This window comes from Centruroides vittatus, unplaced genomic scaffold (assembly GCF_030686945.1).
Source record: "Centruroides vittatus isolate TY-2023 unplaced genomic scaffold, ASM3068694v2 contig_1154, whole genome shotgun sequence".
Lineage (NCBI taxonomy): Eukaryota > Metazoa > Arthropoda > Arachnida > Scorpiones > Buthidae > Centruroides > Centruroides vittatus.
The window spans coordinates 2,474,854-2,496,454 of NW_027120741.1; the positions used below are offsets into that span (position 1 = coordinate 2,474,854).

Below are 21,601 nucleotides of genomic sequence, written 5' to 3' on the forward strand. Positions count from 1 at the left end.
AGTTTCAAGTTTTCAGCATTGTTTCAGAAAAATGATTCAAATTGTAAATTCAGATATAGTACATGCATACTACACATATTTGTGTATATATTCTTATATGCACAGGTACTGTACATATAATACAATGCAACAAGTTATTTCGTTTGATTGCCGAAAAACAAAAGCATGATTACTTACTTTCTTTATTCATTTCTAATAAAACTAATATAAAAAATAACAGCCTAAAGATTATAATGTCTTTTACGATTATAAGCTATTTTATATGGAGTATTGATAAATACGTACTTTTAATAAAATAATTAAATACTCTTTATCATTTGATATAAATACATTGAAAAATTACGATATAATTTAATATATAGATTACTATAAATTATTTTTTTGTTTGTTTTTATTGAATTTAGATTTTATACTTATTCTATATATAATTCGTTACATTCTTTATAGAGATATACTGTATTTAAGGAATAAATCAATTAATAAATATATATTTACTAATATGTGGAATATCTTTCTCCCTAGGCAATATTTTATGCAACTTTAAATAATAATTCGAATCAATCATTTAAATTTAATGAAAAATGTACGAGATTATACGTTAAATTTTTAAAAAGTAGTATTTATTTAAGTAATCTTAGGAAAGAAAACGTTTGAATTCAATGAATTCACATTAAAAATTAATAATCGTGTTTAAACAAATTTCAAAGCAATTTGTAAGTTTATACGTTTTTAATATATTCATTTCTCTGTAATTCTTAACATTTTATATTTTATATGCTGTGTTATTTTAATCTTTCATCGTTACACCAGCATTTTTGATTATTGTTTAAGAGAGAAAAAGATGTTTTCTACACGAAATGTTCTATCCTATCTCTGAAACTCCACACGCACTTTATCTGATCCTTCATTTGTATAATTATAAAAGTAATAAAATAATATTAATTATATGCTTACCTGCTAAAAATATAGACCAGTAATGGCCAACCTTTTCTCGAAGGTGGATCAAACTCGAATTCGAAATTTAGTAACTTCAAATCGCAAAAAAATGTGATTGTAACGGAGCCAAATGTTTAATTTAATGCAATTTTAAAAATTGAGACCCAATAAACAACAGTTCCACTGTCGTACCGTGCGTTTGTCTCTTTGTCTACTCGTTAATCTTAAGAACGGAGTTAGATAGATGAAAATTGAGATCAAGTATGGAAAGCTTATAGGACGGAGGTTCCGATTAACTATATATGAACTTCCGTCTGAACTGGAAATCGTGTGATTTCAATTCAAAATTTTCTCGAGAACGGAGTTAGATGACTAGCATGGCTCGATTGCTGCCATGAGAATTATGATGCACAGAACAAGATAATAATAAACCAGATATAGAAAGTTTAGGGAGCGAGTCTCCAATTAACTACAGCCTATACGAATTTACGTTTTGGGTCGAAAGTTACGTGATTTTTTTAACATTAAAAGATGATTAATAATTGCAGCCCGGCATTGTGATGATGTCTCGATAAATAATTGCTTATTTTATATAATTTTTCTATTCGAAGTTCATAATCAGTATTCTTTAAATTTTTCACGACAGTTTTACGACATTCTTTTACAAAGTATCTGATAGATTTTTAAAACTGCATAATTTATGAAAACCTATTACTTTCTAAACATTCAATGCGACCATCACTGATACAGACAATGTTATGCAATATTTTTATGTTCTGCATTACATTGTGTTTTTGATTATTTTCTGATCAAAGATCAACAGAAACTCTAAGCCATAAGAAAATGTCTTGAGGACCTCATTTCATTATATAGGACCTAAATAAATTATTATACTTTTAAAATTATTTAATACTAAAGACTATATAAACACGCGATTTTGTGTCTTTCTCTAAAGATTTAATTGTATATTTTTCAACATTATTTAATAATAATGATTTTAAATATGTAGTTGTTTGATTCAAGACAAATAGGTATCGATTAATCAAATTAGAAGCAGCCTTATACTTTAATAAAACTTAAATAAAACTTATAAATCTACACTAAACAATAGACCATATTAAAAATGAACAATATAGTTTTTATCATCGAAACATTATATAATTGTATGATTAAGCTAGGGTCCGAAAAAATACCTTGCGACAATTATTAATCTTCTTTACTTGGACTTGGTTCAATATTATCTGTTGCTTTTTATTAACTTAAACATCTCGAGCCAAAATTGAATTTAGCATATGTTGAAAATCCTGCACTTTAGATCAGAATTCGTAACGATTTTCAGTTTCAAGAATCAAGAACCTTCATAAGTCATAAGTGTGCATGTGAAGCTGATAATTTTTACTTCATTTACTTCAATTTTCTTTATAAATTTAATTATTTTACTTTTCATCATAATTAATAATATTATTTTTTAAAAGTGAAATAGATATGATATCATCCATATGAAAATTTTAACAATATGAAGTAAACACTAAAATAAATATCGTACTTAATGAAATATAAATGGATATATTGTTGTTAAATTATAACAACGATACATCAGCATTTTTCACAAGATTAGGTTAACATTACATTGGCAAAATTAAATTAGTGACGATATTGTTACGAATTATTACGCTGTTCATATAATTTATTTAATTTTTAATGCTTAGCAAAAATGAACTGCTATGCTGTCATTTCTTTGTGTTCTCTAATTATTCGTACTGTTAATATCAGCAAATCGAACTGTAAACACTGTCCTAATATTCAATTCAATGTTAAATTAGAACATATGCAAAACAAATTTGCGTGTCATTCATTCATAAACTCTTCCAAATGCAAATCCCAACTACTTAGTGAAGTAAGGTGCTAATCAACAAAGACATCTCCGGTTATCAAAATATGTATATAATTCGTTTTTTACGTTTTAAAATTTTTTCGAAATCGTCTAAATGCATCATAAAATCCAAAACTTCACAATGAAAGTAGTAACTCCCAATATTTGGAATTATATATATTTTTAAAATTTTAAATGCTCATATCTCAGAAGGAACTACAGTTTTGGTATGGTTTAGCGCCTTATTGCATCGAGCCCTTCAAATTACAGAAAAATAATTGAAAAAGTAGAGAAATGTTAAAATATCTAATGCTATAGCATCTTTTATTTCGTTATCAGTTTTATAAATACAATAAAATTGTTTATATAGTGAAAGAGATAGCATAATGTAGGTTTTCAGTACATCATAATTAGGATTATCTAAACGAAAAAACAGCATCTGTTTCGAATTAGTGTTTTCTAATTGACAACAGCTAGATGTCTGAGTGATTAGTTTGTCAGACTGGGGAATCTGGGAATTTTTGGGAGGGTGACCCGATCTGGATACATCAGACTCCGTCCCTCAACACCCGGCCGCCCTATTGTAGGCCTGGCTGAACCAATAATTGGCTCGATAGTATGGACTTCTTAGTGTCCGCAGAGCGAAAAGAGCAAAAAAAAAAAAAAATAAATAAATAAATAAATAAAATAACAGAGTGATAAATACTAGATGATTACTACAATAATAATCCTATTTCTCCTTCGAATGTTTAAAAATTAACTAGAATTTACTATTGTTTTATATGTTCTCTGTTAAATTTTCTGTATTTGCCATGTCTATGCTGTGTTTACTCTTAGGTAGATCGAATTACATTTTGTATTAATTATATTGTTTAAACTTCTAACATATAAATAAGATTTGATAATTTTCTTTATGATTTTTACAATAAGTAGAAACCAAAATTTATTAATTTTTTACACTTAATTATCTCCAAGACATAATTATGAAGTTTTCGTGCATCTGGTAAGAAATGAATAATAAATAACTTCACGTAAATCCTATATAGACATTTCAATAATAAACAACTTCACCTTCAACGTATGCGTAATAACGAGGTTATTTATTACCTATTGAGATATGTTTACGGCTTAGTTTATAGTTTGATATATTAAGTATTTTAAATTATTAAAATATTTGGTCATTAGTTAATGATAATTTATTCTATCCAATTAAACATTAGATTGTGATGGATCCATTAATATACTAATGATGAACATTAATGAATAATTGAATTATGAAAATTTAAAAAGAAAATTGAATAATGTTAAAATATTAAATTAAAATGAACTAAAATATATTACAATCCACTTCAAAATAATTTTAATTATTATGTCCTATTGATGGATATTTATATTTTAATGCTGTAAACGAATAGTTTCTGGCATAAAAATATTTTACCTTTTTTCCTTCATTTTTTCCTTCAAGAAAAACAAATAATATTTGTTTTTCTTGAAGTTAAATATATGAAGCACTAAAAGGTTATTCCAATATGAAATATTGGTTAATGTTACCTATGGTTCCAAGATGGCGGCTCGTCTCTGATTCCAGCAAATAGAAGAAAGGAAACAGTGGGGACGCACGTTCTAATCTAACCTAACCTATTCTAATAATTTTGTTGGTAATAATTATGGTAATTTATTAGAATAGGTTAGGTTAGGTTAGAACGTTTCCCTTCTGTTTCCCTTCTTCTATTTGCTGGAATCAGAGACGAGCCGCCATATTGGAACCATAGGTAACATTAACCGAAATTTTTATATTTGGATCGAATAATAAAAATTAGCATTAGAATAGTTTAATTGTTCTTGATCTGTACCAATGGAGTAAAAGAGTTTCTGTACTTACGGTGCGGAATCTTTACAAGTAGTCTTTTCATAATTATATTTAGAGACTACTGAATCGAAACAATCTGGTGGCTCAGTAACCGCCAATTGTATAGAATACAAAAATTTATTATGGATTCTCTTTTACTAGATTAATTTTTTCTGACAAAGAAGTCAGCGTTTTGATGTAATTTCACTTTTAACATAATTTAAAACAAATACAGTATTTCAAATTGTAACCATTACTTTTTTGCGTTTATGGGACAAAAAAATTCTAATTGCCTTTGCAAAACTGGTGCTCATGCTAAGAGAATGATTCAAATTTCTATCGTGGTTAAAATCGTATCTGTATTAACTATAGGTTCCTGCTTATTGATTCACGAAAGAGCCAATGATTAGGGTGAATCGGTAACCAGGTACTTCACAATTATCAATGATAACTTATCACTAATTCCTGCAAATGATCACAGTAATAAGATAAATTAGAACTTATGCAAATGCATTTATCTAAGGCCATACTTGATTTTAATTGGATACGATATACTTAAAGCCTTAATAAACATTGAAAATATAAATATCAATTGACTGACAGATGTTTTTGGTCAATGTTTTTAAATTAAATATAGAATTTGTTTACACTAAAAATCTATAACGTTAATAAAGTCTATATGGTAGCCTATCACAATAATACTGCATTCAAAACAGAAATGTTTGCAAACGATATTCGTTATTTGTTTATATATATATTATTTTTTTAAATGTTATTTTATTTGAATTCAGTGGTGGAAATGTTATTAATGTTCTATATATTTTCTACACAAAATATTCTGCACGAATGATGCAAATGATGCAAAAACCAACAGTTACAGTATACAGTAACTGCATTCACGTTCTTCAGTGAATGATGATTAAGGTTGATACGTAGTCATATCATCAAAGATTATTTCATTTAAATAATAATAAAATTCAATTGGTCTAGTAAATAGTCTTATAAATAATACATTATAAGTTATTTAACTATTTTAATAAGTAAAATATAATAAAATAGTTAATAGTAAATTACGAGAAATCTTTATATCGGGATTATATCGTAAATAAGATAAATAAAATTTCGACAACTTCATTTCTGGCTACAATATTTTGTGTATGAAAGCTAAACTTTCATCGTATGATAGGATATTGTAATATACAATATGCCAAATTTTATCTGTATTTTGTGAGTTAGATATATTACAATGAGACGACCAACCAAGAAAATGTATTTCAAATTTAAATTATCTTAGTGTACAAAGCCTAAAGATTGGAATTAAGCAAACCTAATAAATTACTTTAAGTTTTTCGAATGTAATAGCAATTATATTTGTAAAAATTTTTGGAAAATCATCTCAATTTATGAAAAATGTCTTTGAAATTTCTACAAATACAGGTTAACTATTCCTACCTTACGTCTCTCGGTTCTAAACAACGAAATGATTGCCCGTCAACATCTCGCATGAATTACTGTTCCGAGCTAAGTAAATAATAATATTTAAAAAATAATCATCTGAGATTTAAGTAATTTTAAAACGTCTACGAAGCATATTACGTGTAAAAGATAATAAAATTTTACTACGGTACAATATTTTCTGCTATAAAATTCGATTTCGATTATATAATAAAATATTTATTTAGTTTTATTAAATGTGAAAAAATAACACCGTACAATCTCAAGTGTGTATATCAACGAGAAATAAGGAAAACACCGAGTGAAATATATTCATTTTTAGAATAAATAAATTTTAAATTTTAGAGTTCTTCATAAATAATTCAAAGGTATTTTAAAGTTTCCTTTATTCGGATTTTCGAGATGGTGGGGAAAAAACATCTAGAAGTAAAAATACAACCGCATAAACTATAATAAAAATAAAAATATAGAAATTTTGGATTTAGGATTAATAATAAGCTTAAAATATTTTTTAATTTCATATACATGAAAGAAAACTTTTCTTTGTTATTTTTTCTCTTCCTTTGTTTTCGTAAAGAATGTCGTAATTTTTCGGTATAAATTTAACACGGAAAAATATAAAAGATTATTGGTAAACATGGTATTTATGATTACATTTAAAATTCAAATACTTTTATGCTTTAAAAATCTTCGAATCTTCACACTTAACAATTTTCATTTTTTATAACCACATAAAAGTTACGTATGAAGAAATGATGCATAGTCCTATGATCATTTTATTTTATAATTTTTCAACTTTTTGATATAATTTATTTTTTTATTATCATTTTGAAATGTTTCTAACATAAACTAAACAGTTTTATTAATTATAAACTGTAAAACCTTTCACTTAATCTCTATTTTTTTTGTTATATTAGTCTGTATAATACGATTGTTTCCTATTATAAATTCAGAGTATGCATAAAGAGTTCAGTATAGAATTATTAACGAATTTTCAGTTTAATTTATCAAATTTAATTTAATTTTTCAGTGAAGAAAATTTGAAAATAGGCGAAGTAAAAGTTAACCAATGAATGGCACGAAATTAGTTAGTTTTTTTTTTTCTTTCCTAGGGGAAGAACCGAAAAAATTCTTATGTCTTTTTTCAAAAAATCATTACTTTTCGATTTTCTCAGAATACAGAAATCGTGTTAATCTTATATTCATTATACAACACATGTTAAAACAATACATTACTACAGATTATATTAAATTATTTACATACGTATATTATTTCTCTATGTAAAAATATTCATGAACGATGAAAAATACGTACTGTGCCAACAGCATGCGTGTTTTAACGATTTTGTAGAAGCTATTCATAGGATTACGGTATCATGTTTACTTTGACATCAACTATGACATGAATTAGTTTAGGATTTAATTATAACATTAATTAATTATTGTTTATATTAGATCTTATACAAGGAAAGATATGCCGACTGTAGTCCAGACTGTACACGATACAATTTATTTTTTATTTTTTAAATAATACAATAGCCAGTTTTCTAGAAGTATTATTGATTTAGAAACACAAAAAAATTGAAAAAATATTTTTAAATTAGGGATACGTGATACGAATGGTCGAAATAATTTTATAGATTTCTTAAATATTTCTAGGAAAACGTATGCATCTGTAGTATGTTTTGCACCTTTATTTATGCACTTATTTATCAATATGTAGCACTTAAAACAAAGATAAAAGTAGACCAATGTCATTGGTGATGCAGCAGGTATTGTCATAAACAGGTGGGAGACGTTGCTTAGCAACGGACCGATGCAAGCAGAAAATTTACACGAGAGAGGAGGAGGACATATTTCAGTCATGCAGCCGATGAATGACGATTTTCGATCCGTAGAAGTAAGATGTCAACGAAATCCTGCTACTCTCGAGGAGCAGCAAGACCGAACACAAAGATGGACCACCATAGTGGTATGTGCTGTCACTGGTTCAATTCTCTTCATCGCTTTTCTACTAATTGTCATCTCCTTGTCCTTATCACCTACTATTGATGAAAAAGGTATATATACATGTAGAATATTATGTTTCCTTCTTTAAACAATAATTTATTCCGAATTTACCTTTAAATTAATTTATATACAACACAATAAATTTTAATTTTATATTTAGAAATTCAATTTTTGGTGTTTTGTTATGTTAACTAAATATCGCCGTTATGTAGCTATTTAAATATTTAAGATATTTAAATTATTTCCATTAATATTTAAATATCTTTTCGTGTTGCATCATTTTAAATAATACAAAAATCCATTTTGTCGAAATAGCATTTTTAAAAATCATTATAATTTTAATTAAAGACTCATAAACATTTATTTAAATTTTTTGATGTTTATAGGATTTTTAAAAAATTAGAAAAATTCAAGAGAAATAATTAAAAATTTATTATATTAACATTATAAATAATTTCTAAAATTTTTAATTAGCATAATTGAAATTAAATCTTTGTTTTTAGTAAAGGTTTTTAAATAAGAAATAAGATAAAATATAATAATATATTTTTTTAAAATTTATTTATTTAATTTTATTAAGTTAATTTGAAAATGTTATTAACTTATATACATGATTGTAATCATTTTTAATGATTATTTTACTACTGAAATTATAAATTTAATAATTTAGTAAATATTTAATTTGGGAGAAGAGATAAAATTAATCATAATTATTAACCAAGTTACTTTACTACTAAACTAATAATAATACAATATAATATTTTCTTAAAAGAATTTTAAATCATGTTATTACCATAATAGCTCATGAAATTAAAATAATTGATTTTAATTCCATTTATGAGCTATTGTAATAACTTACAATATTTCTAATCACAGTGATATATCTAATATGAAGTAATCAATCTTAAAAATTAAATTTAGCATTTTTTAAATTATAAATGTAATTTTTTAATGTGTTATTTCTTAATTACATTTCCAATCATTTTAATTTACTGATAAAAATATAAAATGTTTGCATAGTTATTTTATAAAATAAGTTTTCTTGTTGATGATTATTTCTCTAGAATGATTGGAGAGAATCAATAAGTATATATCATACTAGAGCATCTCTTTATACCTTTCAAATATGATTTATAACCAACATATCTCTAATCAGTGAGAAAGTTCTGATATATTAGCAATCATTCTTAGAAATCAATATCTTTTTACACGTGATAATAAAGCATAAATCATGTTTATTCTTGCGATAATATATAAGAAAAATACATAAAATAGTTTATGTAACATAACTGTAAATGTAATTTTGTATATACATGTTTTACTGTTCTGAATCAAAATTGATCATTATGATTTTCTGAAAAATGTATCATATTGATTTCTGGATATTGCTGTATGTACAATGATGCAAATAGAACTTGATATTTTAAGAATATTTTCAAAAAATATGTCTGGAGCTTGTGTTACTCCTACTTATTTATAGAATAAATGATGTGATGTCTGTTTGCCAAATAATTTTTTACAAGTTAAAATGAGAAAAAAATATTTAAATTTTGAATTTTTCTATGCATTATCTTATATATAATATATAAAGGTCATCTTGTATATAATATACAGATTTCTATTATATTTATTCACGCACTCCTGTCTAACTTGATATAATTTATACAGCAAGTTTAAAACGGATTATGATATAAATCACTGTTGTAATAATTAAAATAGTACAATTTTTTAAGAATTATAATTTTAAGTTATCTGAAACATTAGCTTAATTTAGCTGACACGTTAATTTATATATAGCGATAAGAAATTTCGGTGAACTTGCAAGTAATTAATATTCTAAATGACAAAAATTGCTTTAGTTTCTACAATATATTCTTTCTTAAAATAAAACTGAATTGGAGAAAAAAAAATTGAACGAGACAGTTAAAAAGTCAATTAAATAAACACCCAAATCAATTTAGTAAATTTAAAGAAATAAAGTTAAATTCAATGTCACTTTCAAGTAAATGTATATATATATAAATTCAAAGAGAATAACAATTGAAATTTTAAAAATTAAAAAAAGAAAAAGATGATGTTAAAGATATTGATTCTCGATTTATTCTAATGTGATTTGTAAAAATTTTTCCACAAACTTATATTGAAATTCTTCCAAATCTTTTATTTAATTTAATAAGATGTGATAAAATTATTACAACTTTACATAAATTAAATTTTATTTAAAATTAGTTATAACATTTTTTTTAATTGTAAATCCAATTTTGTGTAACGATTAATTGGATTCTTACTCATTAGAATTAATTTGTAAAAACAAGTGAAGAGATCAATGTCAAATGTAAAATTTAAATTAAAAAAAATGAAATGATAAATAAGATTATAGAAAAGAAATATTTTCATTTTTATAATTTGTTTTTTCTATTTTTAAACCAATAATTAGATTGTCTTTTAGCAAATTTTTCTTTCTTTTTTGTTCTGATTCCAACCAATATCAATAAAGGAATGTCTACCGATTAACGTTAATTCTAATATTTAATTATATAATTAAATGAAACTAATAAGTAAGAAACGATTTTGTGCAATTTAATTAACAAATTTTCCGCTCTGGTGTGTGTTTATCTGTGTGTCAGTCAAAATAACCCTATTTGTTATATCTAAATTTCTTAAAATATATGAATAACATTAAAAATTTGACCTAATTCAGGAGCAATGAGTGAATAAAATAGTACTTTCTTATTAAGTAAATTTATAAAAATATTCTTACAACTTGTTTGAAAATAAATACAAAAATATTCCTAAATAAGAATTAACCTTAGAAGTTTAAATTTTTATTTAACTGTATCTAATGTAATCATTTCTGCAATTAGAATGTCTTTTCTAAAAAAGGAAACGTGTTAAATAAAACGTTTAATTTGAGAATTTTTTAAATGCTGTGTAGAAGATTTATGAATTTTTATTCTTTAATATTTTATATTTAATAAATATATCTTTAAATTTTATGAGGCAATTTCTTAAATACTCCAATTAAAATTCTTTAAAATACAGTATTACTGTATATAATTCTGAAAGATATATATAATATTTTTATCTTATTAATGTATAAAACAAGAATACTTTTATATTTATTTCATCCTGTGACCTCTTTTTTAAATTTTATTAGTAACTTAGCCCTGTAAAAGCAATGCAATATTTTATACTATCGTTATTTCATGTCTCTTTTAGCTATTTTCTGACTATTTCTCGCATTTATTTATTTATTATTTTTTAATAAAACAGTGACTTTTTTAAAAAAAGGATTAAAGATGTATTTAGTGAGAAATGTTCGGATATTTTATAGACTTCTATAAATAATAAATAATTGTATTTATGTCTACTTCTGTCCTGTGGTGTAAAATTGTGGGAGGAACATTCAGCATTCAAACTTTGTTAGTATCGATCAGGTACGAAATATGTTAGGAGTATGGAGCCATAATAAATATAAAATATTCAAAAATCGTCGTTAGCATTAATATTTAGGTTATAGTTGGTGTTAAAATATTCAAAAATTAAGAAAGAGTCAAAAGTTTCGTAGATGGATGGAAGATATTTCGGATAGTAGAGGATATCTAATTGAATTCGTGTTCCTGGTTCAACTCATAAATGGAAGGAAAGTTGCACATTTAAGTGGCTTTTATCTCAACCAGAACTTTTTGCTGTATTGTATTTTGTGGTATAAATCTTACATTTGACGAAAGATCAACCCGAACTTCACATATAAGACAGTCTACATAAATCTACAATGTATGTAGCTATCTGAGATCTTCTTGGAGAGAAATCTTATCCATTTATTCTTCTAACAAAATCAAGTTTAGAAAGAAAACATGGCTATATAAAAATTAAATTGAACAAAAATTTCTTGTCTGTGGTTATTTATTTTAACAGTTTGACGTTAATTAAAATATAAGAAAAACTCTCCGTATTATTAATGATTTTTATTCTCCGTATATTCATTTATTTTTTATTCCGGTTTGAATTTTATTATTACTTTTTTAAAATTTATAAAAAAAATAATTACAAGGAATGAAAATGTATTTAATCAATGGCTAACTTTAAAAACAAACAAAAACAGATTACATATTAATATTACTTTCTAATACTGAATTTTATTTATAGTTTCAAACTCCAGAAAAACTCCGATTTATTTTATCTTCGAACTTTTTGTTTTAATTAACTTATATTCAGTTTGTTATAATGTATAATTCTGCCCTAAGACCGAGAAGAAATAAACACGATTAAGTTATCTTCTTATCAATTAAAATACGCTAATTAACAATTTTTACTAAAAAAAAACACTTTAAAAGTTTTATATCATTTAAATTTGATGTTGATCTTAAAGCTTTAATTAAGCTAATGAACTTGAGTAAATATACTATTAAAAAAGCATTTGTCATGTATATGGCAAATAGTACACATTATACTGATTGTAAACAAATAAACCTTAGTAAACGTAGGTCGAAAAGACAATCGTTTCCGAGATATTAACAGTTTTGTATGTTACTATCATGACTGATTTATTGGCTTCTACGTGTCGCATGCGGCGTGAAAAGAGAAAATAATCTTGCCAAATCTTTACTTCGATATTTACAAGTGTTCCACACTTTTTCCTTCCACATTTTATACACCCTTGGCATCTCACGAAGTCGCGAACTCCTGAAAATTCCATGTCTTTGTCGGGTTATTGATCTCAAAAAACGATATGAATATGTTTACTACGGTGATTTTACTCACTTTGGTTCGTATTATCTACTATATAAATGCCGAATGGTTTTTTTAAACATCATATATAATTTCCACCAGTAAAATAACTTATATAAGATCAGAGAAGAATACATTAATTTCCTATAAGAAATAAATGCCCGAATGTTTATTATTAATGAAAACAGTGTTATTTTTTTCTGATTCAATCTTCTAACGATGTTTACTTAAAATGATAAAAGTATAAATAATTCTGTAGTTGCGGAAGAATGTTATTTCCTGTAGAAGCTTAAGTTTCCGGTAGAAATGTAACTCACATATACTGAAGATAGTAACTCTAATCTCTTCAAAAACGACACCGACAAAATCAAATAAAAAACTTTTCTACACAGAGAAATGTTTATGATTTATATATAAATAATAAGATAGACTTACAATTATTTTTATAATTATTTTACGCAACATTTAGCCTAGTTGCTGTTTTGAACGTAAACTAATTTTAAATTCTAGTTATAAAGGTTATATCATATATTCTAGAGGTTAGTATAGTTTATGAATCATATATATATATATATATATATAAAATATCATTCATCATATATTATTTCATATCTATTAAATCATACAAAGTTGCTGGCAGCGAAGACAAGTCACTTCTACATTATTCAACTATGTGATTAAGCTGACAAGAGTATTCAATTTCTGTCCAAATATATGTCCTCGGGGCTTCAGTCAATTGATTATTATTTAAGAGATTGTCGGAAGTTATGAATATTTTCATTTTAAAAATAAATTTCATGCAAAATATCATGATTTACGACTTTTTCCCCCTCTCGTGATATTCCGTCCAGGCTATTGATTAATGAAAAGTGTGATCCAGTTATTAAAATAGAGGCGTAAGTTTGAATATAATAATAAAAAAAGAGACATTTTTAAGAATTTTTGCTAGATTCTGATATAAACAAAAATTTGTTTCAGACTTTCGTATATTTTGTATTTAATAAAGTTCGAAAATAAAAATTTTTTTCCTCCAGTTTATTGGATTTTAGTTAAATTCCAGAGTGGAATTTTCACTCCTTAATAGATGATAGATGACTTACACACTTCAGCAATTTCTGACACGGATTTGTTTATGTAATAACCTTTCTATAACAAAATATTTATGCGATTTAACCTTCTGTTTCAGTAGGAAATATTCAAATTATGCGTTATAGAACTGAATTAAATAATATTTTTACGTTAAATATGATATTATTGATAAATTCTTATTAAAAAATTAGCACGGTAGATTTAATTTTGATGTGTAAATTCATAAATTTTGTCGAAGGCCGCGGCTAATTTTATTTTTGAAATATAAGTACAAAGATGGTATTTTTATAAATAGTTTTATATATTTTTTTAAAAAAGTTTCAGATTTAAGAGTTTATTTCACTTTAAAGAATCGCTAATGAATCAGTTTTCTAGGCGAATTAAGTGGTTTGCATACAAAGATGTTAGATGCTAAAATAGTAATAGTTCAATATATAAATATAAATAGAAAAAAAAAAACTAAAATTGAATACGAAATGTTGTAATAGTTGTAAAATACATTCGCATAGTCCACGGCCATTACCATTATCATTTATTCATATGTAGGATACAATTGAAGAACTTGTGAACAAAAAAACCCGAATATTTATTTATTTATTTACAAGAAAATACAGTGATGTCACAGTGATAACGATAGCTGACCCCCCTAATAACAAACAAACAACAAACCCATAAAGATAAAAATAAAACTAAAAGTACAGTTTAAAAAAATGTCGAAGATAAATCTTTATCCCTTTTCCTCCTTTCCATCCCTTCTACTTCTCTTCTTCCCTTTTCATCTTCCCTTTCTTTAAGGTAAAATATATAAAATAATACGAAATTATTTCTTTGTTTTGTTTCACATACGACAATGAACTCCGACGTAAAAACACAAAACTCCCAATAATTAAAAGCGTTACATTAAATTATAATCCTCATTATTAATCTCACCAATAACCTTATATCATTTTAAAGCTTATTAGCGAGACCTTTAAATATTACATTTAATAATAATCATTAAATAAACGTTACACAAATTTTATATTGATAAAACTTTCTCTTAATAAATATGGAATAATATTTTGTTAAATTGGAATTAATTCACGAATTAATTAAACTTAAAAAAATATATTTTTGTAGCATATTATGGTAATTGATAAGATAATTGTTACAATTGTGATTGTTTTATTAGAAAGAAATGTTATCTGATGTGCTGTACGTTATAAAAAATGTTTTATGCTTAATCAGATTATATTTTGTTTTATATATTATCCACAGATTTCCATCTTATAATAATCTTAATGTATATCTAACACTAAAATTTTCCTATAAAAGCAGATGTAGATGCGGATGCAGAGTAGTCTCTGACAAGATCAAAAAATAAATAAAATAAAATAAAGAAAGAGATATACATTCGTTCTTTCCACATATTTTTTTCATGAATTTATATAGGATAAATATGAATTTATATAAAAATAACAAAGATATTCGTTCTTTCTAAATATGAATGGCATCCTTGCCAGATAAATATTTTATTGAATGTGAATTTGGAAAAATTCAGATTACGGACGATCATTTTTTTCATTTCTATACATAATTCCTATTTCCTTCGAATTGTTTTAATGTTTTTAAAGTAGCGGTTCCTTTGTTGGTAATATTATAGATGCTGTATAATATTTACGCATGCTAATCGATTATCTATATAACTTTCGATTTTTAAATATTTCTCATTTTAAAAATAATCTGTTAAAAGTATTGTTAAATTTTATTCATTGATATAGATAAATTAAAGTTCATTTTAAAAGAATTTTTAGCAGGGTTTAATAAAGTATCGTAATATTGAATTTTTTCCCCAAAAATAAATCGATATTTTCTAAACGTTTAGAGTAAAGCTTGTACTTTATGATTAAAAAAGAGATGTAGAACCAAAGAAACAATTCATTTAAATACGAAATGTAGTTTATTTAGTATAGAAATTAAAATAATAATATTATATACCATTTTTTTGGGATTAAAAAATAGCGTAAGTTTACACGAGAATATCTAATCGCCTATCGAAAATTATAAATATGTTCGGCAATGGCATATTTTATATCGATTCATTGCATTGCGAACAATAAATCTATATCCATTCTAACATTTTCAAAAAGCAAGCCACAGAAAAACATGCATTCTCCATTCCCTTTAATGTCGAAGTCCGTTCAGGTAACAATCTCAGTAAAATCTTTTGTTCGAGTTATTATAAATTCAATTGAAATCAAACTGAGAATATCGAGTTTGAGTTTATTATTTTATAGTTATGGAAATATATTTTCTGTGAAATATAAACAAATGATTTGATATTATATCAATATATATACACAGTCTTGGATAACTCCATAACTTTGGTTCATTATAATAATATTTTTTGTTATAAATTTACATTTGTACAATATCTAATTGAATTTATTATAGATTGATGTGTGTAATAAGATTAATTCGTTCGTCTTTTGATTTTAATATCCGAGAAATCATACCTTCAAAAATGCGGTTGTCGACAATCTTTATGAAATTCTATGGAATCCAGTGAGTTGTTTATTGCTTTAAAAATTTATTCAGAAATTTTAATTTAGTTTTCGCCTATAATTTACAAATATATTTATTTAATAAGCTTCGTTACAATGCTGTTAAATATTCTAAACGAAACTTATGGTACTTGTATCTCGTATTCGGTCGTTTTATTATTTAGAATATTCGTTTTTTGATAGCGGTTCTTGTGCAATAAGAAAAGAAAGAAAAATGTTTTTATTTTTTATTATAGAAATAGTTTAGGCTAATGTTATAAAATAAAGCCGTAATGAGAAAAATCTTCTTAAAGTGTAGAAGTGACATTTGCCAGAAGTAGAATCTGTAGTGTATATTTGAAAATAGTACAGAACATTCTGTAATGCAAGCAGTCACGAGCAAGCAAATGAGGTACCAATCTCTTGGAAAGTACAGTACATAACTTATGTTAGAAATGTAGCAACAATACATTTTCAATGACTGCATTAGAGAACTTCCTTGACGTCAAACTACCTAAAACCAAGTTGCTCAAAGGTACACTAAAGTTCAAATTTAATCAAAGTTATCATCATCATCATCAGTCACTTTAAGTTTCAGATGTTCGGTTAAGACGTTTGCATTTCGAATGGGTTTATTTCGTGATAAGTCTGAAAACGTGGAAGAGATATTTTTCAGGTTTTCGGATTTGTAACAAGAAGGCGTGACATCTCACTTATTACATGAAAATCCAAATTCTTCTTATTTACATTTAGATACTGTAGCTGTAAATCTTTTATCATTTTGTTTTGCCTATTGCTTTTACATAAAAGTTTATTTTGCTTTTAAATTCTTTATATAAAACCTTTATAATTCATTACGTAGATAAAATGAAATTCTACAATTTTAATTTTCTGAAATGTATATAGAAAGTATTAATTAAGATAAATTGTTTTAATTAAGAAAATTTTGTATTACGTCAATCGTAAATATTTACGCATCATTACTCCGTTAAGAAAATGAATACCATAAATATATTGTATAAAAAAAAAATTGAATTTAAAAATTATTTATAAGAGTTTTAAATTTATTCTTCACTATAACTATTATAAAAATAAATTTTAATGAGAATGAAAATACTAATACATTCTTATTAAAGTTAACTACAGAATTCACAGTTTGACGTCTTCTTCCCAACTTATTTACATTAATTTAAAGAAAAAATAATAATAAGAATAAGAATCTTTTAATAAATTCTAAAATAATATGTGCTTGTCTGCAAATAAAACAATAGAAAATTAGTTTAATTGATCCTCTTCTCGGAATTATTTTCAAATTTTCTTTTCAACGATGTACTGTACAATATAATAATATTTTTTCCTTCTTATATATATATATATTCCATTTCTTAAAGTATATTTTTATTCTTTATTTATCTGTATCAAAAATGTTTTCCCATAATATCATACAATATAATATACACACACACACACACACAAAAAAAAAAAAACTTTCTTTCATCCGACACATGATTTATTGTTTAGTTTGAAGATAGAGCGTACAGTACAATATATATAGAGAATTAAAAAATATATTAAGTCGATTTTATATTCAAAGAGTTATTATAAGATATCACTAAGATAAATAAACAAAAATTATAAATTTTATACTACAGTATCAAATAGTTTCTTCCCACAAAATAATCTGTCAAGTTGCAGTTTTGCAGAAAGTTTTCCGAGTTTATCAACAAGAATGATGATCTCAAATGGTTGAAATGAAGTGGAAGAAATGCTCAAAAAAAAAGATAATCATGTGGAATACACTCTATTTGACAAACGGACTAGATTAATGATCAAACTTTTATACTTAATGTTACAAAATTCTTGTTGAATAATGCACGGTAAGACTCGCATTTCATTTCGTATCATTAATTTAAATCATTATTGAGAATAATTAAATAAAGAAGAAAAAAATATTTCATTTCTATTAAAAGAATATGCTTTACATTAATCAGAGAATTAAATGTTATAAATTATTAAAAATGTTTAAGTTTTATAGATAAAATAGACCGATTATAGTTCAGAATATAAAAAGATTTATTGGAGAACGAATTCTTTTTAAGTTCAAAGTTCTTATGATATTTACTCCATTTAAAAGTAATAGAAAAATGAGAAATTTGTAGTAAGTTTATCAATTATTGAAGATTACAGAAAATCTCGGAACGTTGTTGCATTACATAATTATACGGTGTAGGTGTCCGTTTACGTTTAGTCTATTTATATAATAAGAATTCAGTCATTACTGTTCCATTTAGCTATCGAGTTTCGAGAATTTCGAGAAATGATTATCTCCAATCTTTTATTTTTCCTTTTATAAAAAAAAAAGGAAAAAGAAGTCGATCGTCCTTAAATTGTTTCCATCGTCTTAATTCTTAAGGTTAAGTTATTTATTGATAAAAATTCTCTTCAATTTTTTAAATATTTCTACACAGTTTTTTTTAAGTTATAGAATAAGAAACTATCAATTGCATTTCTACAAATTTTGGATTATCTTTAATTTTATACATCTTCAACTTATTTATTTATTTATTTCGAATAAATCATTTAAAAATCTTTGGTTTGATTAGATAATTTTTTCAACTCTCAGTGATAATTAATGTAAAACGACAGGTGGGCCACACGTTAATCGAAAAGATCATGTTATGTATTTTTTGTTTCGTTGCAAAACTTGAAGTTCGCGTGTGAGAAAGAACAAATTTTCTAGCAGCTGTTTAATGTAAGTAAAATGTTTATTTATAAGTACAGATTCGTCTGTAATTTTCTCATATTTTATAAACCATCAATTGGGAAAATAATTAACGTAAAACAGAGATAGAAAGAACTCTTGTGTGTTTGGTTAAAAAATGTATGTAAAAATCGAGTTTAAATGTCCAAGAAAAATAAAAGGAAAATGACGGGTTTAGTATTCCACTCGAACTTTTATCTAAACAGCTAATTTTAAGTTTGGAGCTAGAAAAGATAATCCTGTAGTTGAACGATGCACGAGTATAAAGGAAACAATATCGATAGCATCATTTAAATGATTCCGTATATATTATAAGAGTATCAACAATCGATATAAACTGTATCGTGTCATAAATATTGCAAAGAGTTCGTGCAAACTCAGTAGAATATAAATAATCCATAAATAGTAACAAAACTATTAGAACAAAACCATCTAACATAATCGAATTAGAGTCGTAAAAATAATTCGAGGATCGCATCCTTTCGGGAGTAATTTTATTATATAAACCGATATCAGGATTTCAACGATTTTGTCTCTTACACAGTTTATCTATTAATGTTTTTCTAAGTTTTAATGGATTTCATAGATGCGATGAAGTGATAATGGAATTTCAGTTGCTATCTAAAAGCGTAATTTCGTACGTTGAATAATTATATTCATTCTTGTGATAACGTCATTATAATAATAGAAAGTACTAATGCATCACTAACTGTTACTATTGTACTTATTTGTTATGGCTATTAAACACGAAAGGGCATTTCGAAAATAATCGTAGTTTGATTTAAAAATAAATTTCCTTATTTTCTCCCGTAAATTTAAGCTTCTTTATGAGTATCTTAAGTGGTTTCTCACCGTGTCATCGCATCACTTTTCTGAATCTGTGAGATAGATGAGGAGGGAATGCGTGTCCACGTGATTATCCGTTGCTATGGTGACGAAACACTAACTGAGAATGCGCACTGCCGACTGATTCGCCTCTCTCGTGGACTGCCAACACTCAGCAAAGTGTACAGGTCACTTTAGGACCGGTGTCGATAGACAGAAGTTTCTAACCATGGAACCTGCCATGTCTCTTCCGGACCTATCTAATCCAGATAGAAGTTCTCTAAAGCAGAGTGTAAAAACCAAACAATCCAACGGTCATCCTAAAGGAATTATAGTGATGGTGACATCCGACGATGCCGAAGAACAGAAAACACCCAAGAAAAGTTCTCCGCGGGAAAGAAATTCTATGGAGCTTCAACTATTATCTATTCCAGATGGAAGTTGCACTCATAGTTGTCGTAGACATTCCTATCAAGTGGACATGAATGAACGTCACCATCGCAAACATCACAAGAGGAGCAGGAAAGGTTCTTATCCGGAAACGGAACTGTACAGGGGACGAGTGGTTCCTGATGTATCCAGTGATACCTTATCAACTAGCAGTTGTCGCCATTCCTCCAGGTGTTCCAGCATTAGTAGTGTCAATCACAGCAGGAGATCGTCCCATTCCGATTGCGGCTCTCAGAGACGAGCTTCTTGTCAAAGTTATCATCATCGAAGAAGTAGTCATTCTATATCCGGAGGAAGTAGTCACAGTCGGAGACCATCTGCAGCTCCTTCTATAGCTAAAGAAGAGCAGAACAGTCCTGAAAATCGGAGAAGAAGGACTATCATCTTCCTAATTGGTTTTGTATCATGTTTCATCTTACTCACTAGTGTTATTTTGATAGCCGTTAGCCTAACCCTTTCTCCAACCATAGACGAGTTAGGTAAGTTAGAAAAGTAATTCTGCTCCATTTTATTACCTAATAAAACTGTAAATTCTTACACATTAATCATATAAACAACTAATGTCCTAAAAAAAAACCCCAACAGACACTTTTATATATAAAACTAAGCAAGATACAATCTGTAAAGTTTGATTAACGCTCTATTGTTATAAAATCAATATATTTAAAAACTATTTTTAACCGAGCTTATTATATAATCATTGTTAAACAATTTTAATAAATTTTAACCGAGAGGAAATTAACTGTTAGAGAAGTAGTTGTTGATGAGAGTCTCATCGATGGGTCTGATTTTGAAAATGTCAAAAGGCTCGTTGAATGCGGTTATTGACATACTTTCGCTGTTCATTAATTTATTCTAGCTCCTATTATTTATACTAAATAATAACTTATTCGATAAAGTTTAATTTAATTTATGTATTTTTAAATTTTATATCACGTTTATTTACGTTTAAACTAAGTTCGAACTAATTTCAATATGGGCGGAGATCAATCAAGGGAGAAAAATTAAGTAAAAGTTATAAATAAGTTATGTTCAGTTTAAAACTTTATTAAAATTGTAATTATTCTTACGTAAATTAGCCTCACATTTATAGTTTTTTT

The 21,601-nt window shown here is 25.8% G+C and overlaps 1 protein-coding gene across 3 annotated transcripts in view; it reads left to right on the plus strand.

Annotated features, from left to right (window-relative positions):
* The first annotated feature begins 7,916 nt into the window (after positions 1 to 7,916).
* The window catches only part of LOC136978897 (uncharacterized), a 30,576-nt gene continuing 16,891 nt past the window's right edge, over positions 7,917 to 21,601 (plus strand). For 2 of the 3 annotated variants that reach the window (XR_010881307.1, XR_010881306.1), the window contains exon 1: positions 7,917 to 8,173. Coding sequence is in view for 1 of the 3 variants with exons in the window: in XM_067274735.1 (XP_067130836.1) it covers positions 20,281 to 20,980 (700 nt within the window). In the remaining 2 variants the exon portion in view is untranslated. Of the gene's footprint in view, positions 8,174 to 20,221; positions 20,981 to 21,601 lie in introns of those variants that run through there. The other variant, XM_067274735.1, reaches the window with a different exon arrangement.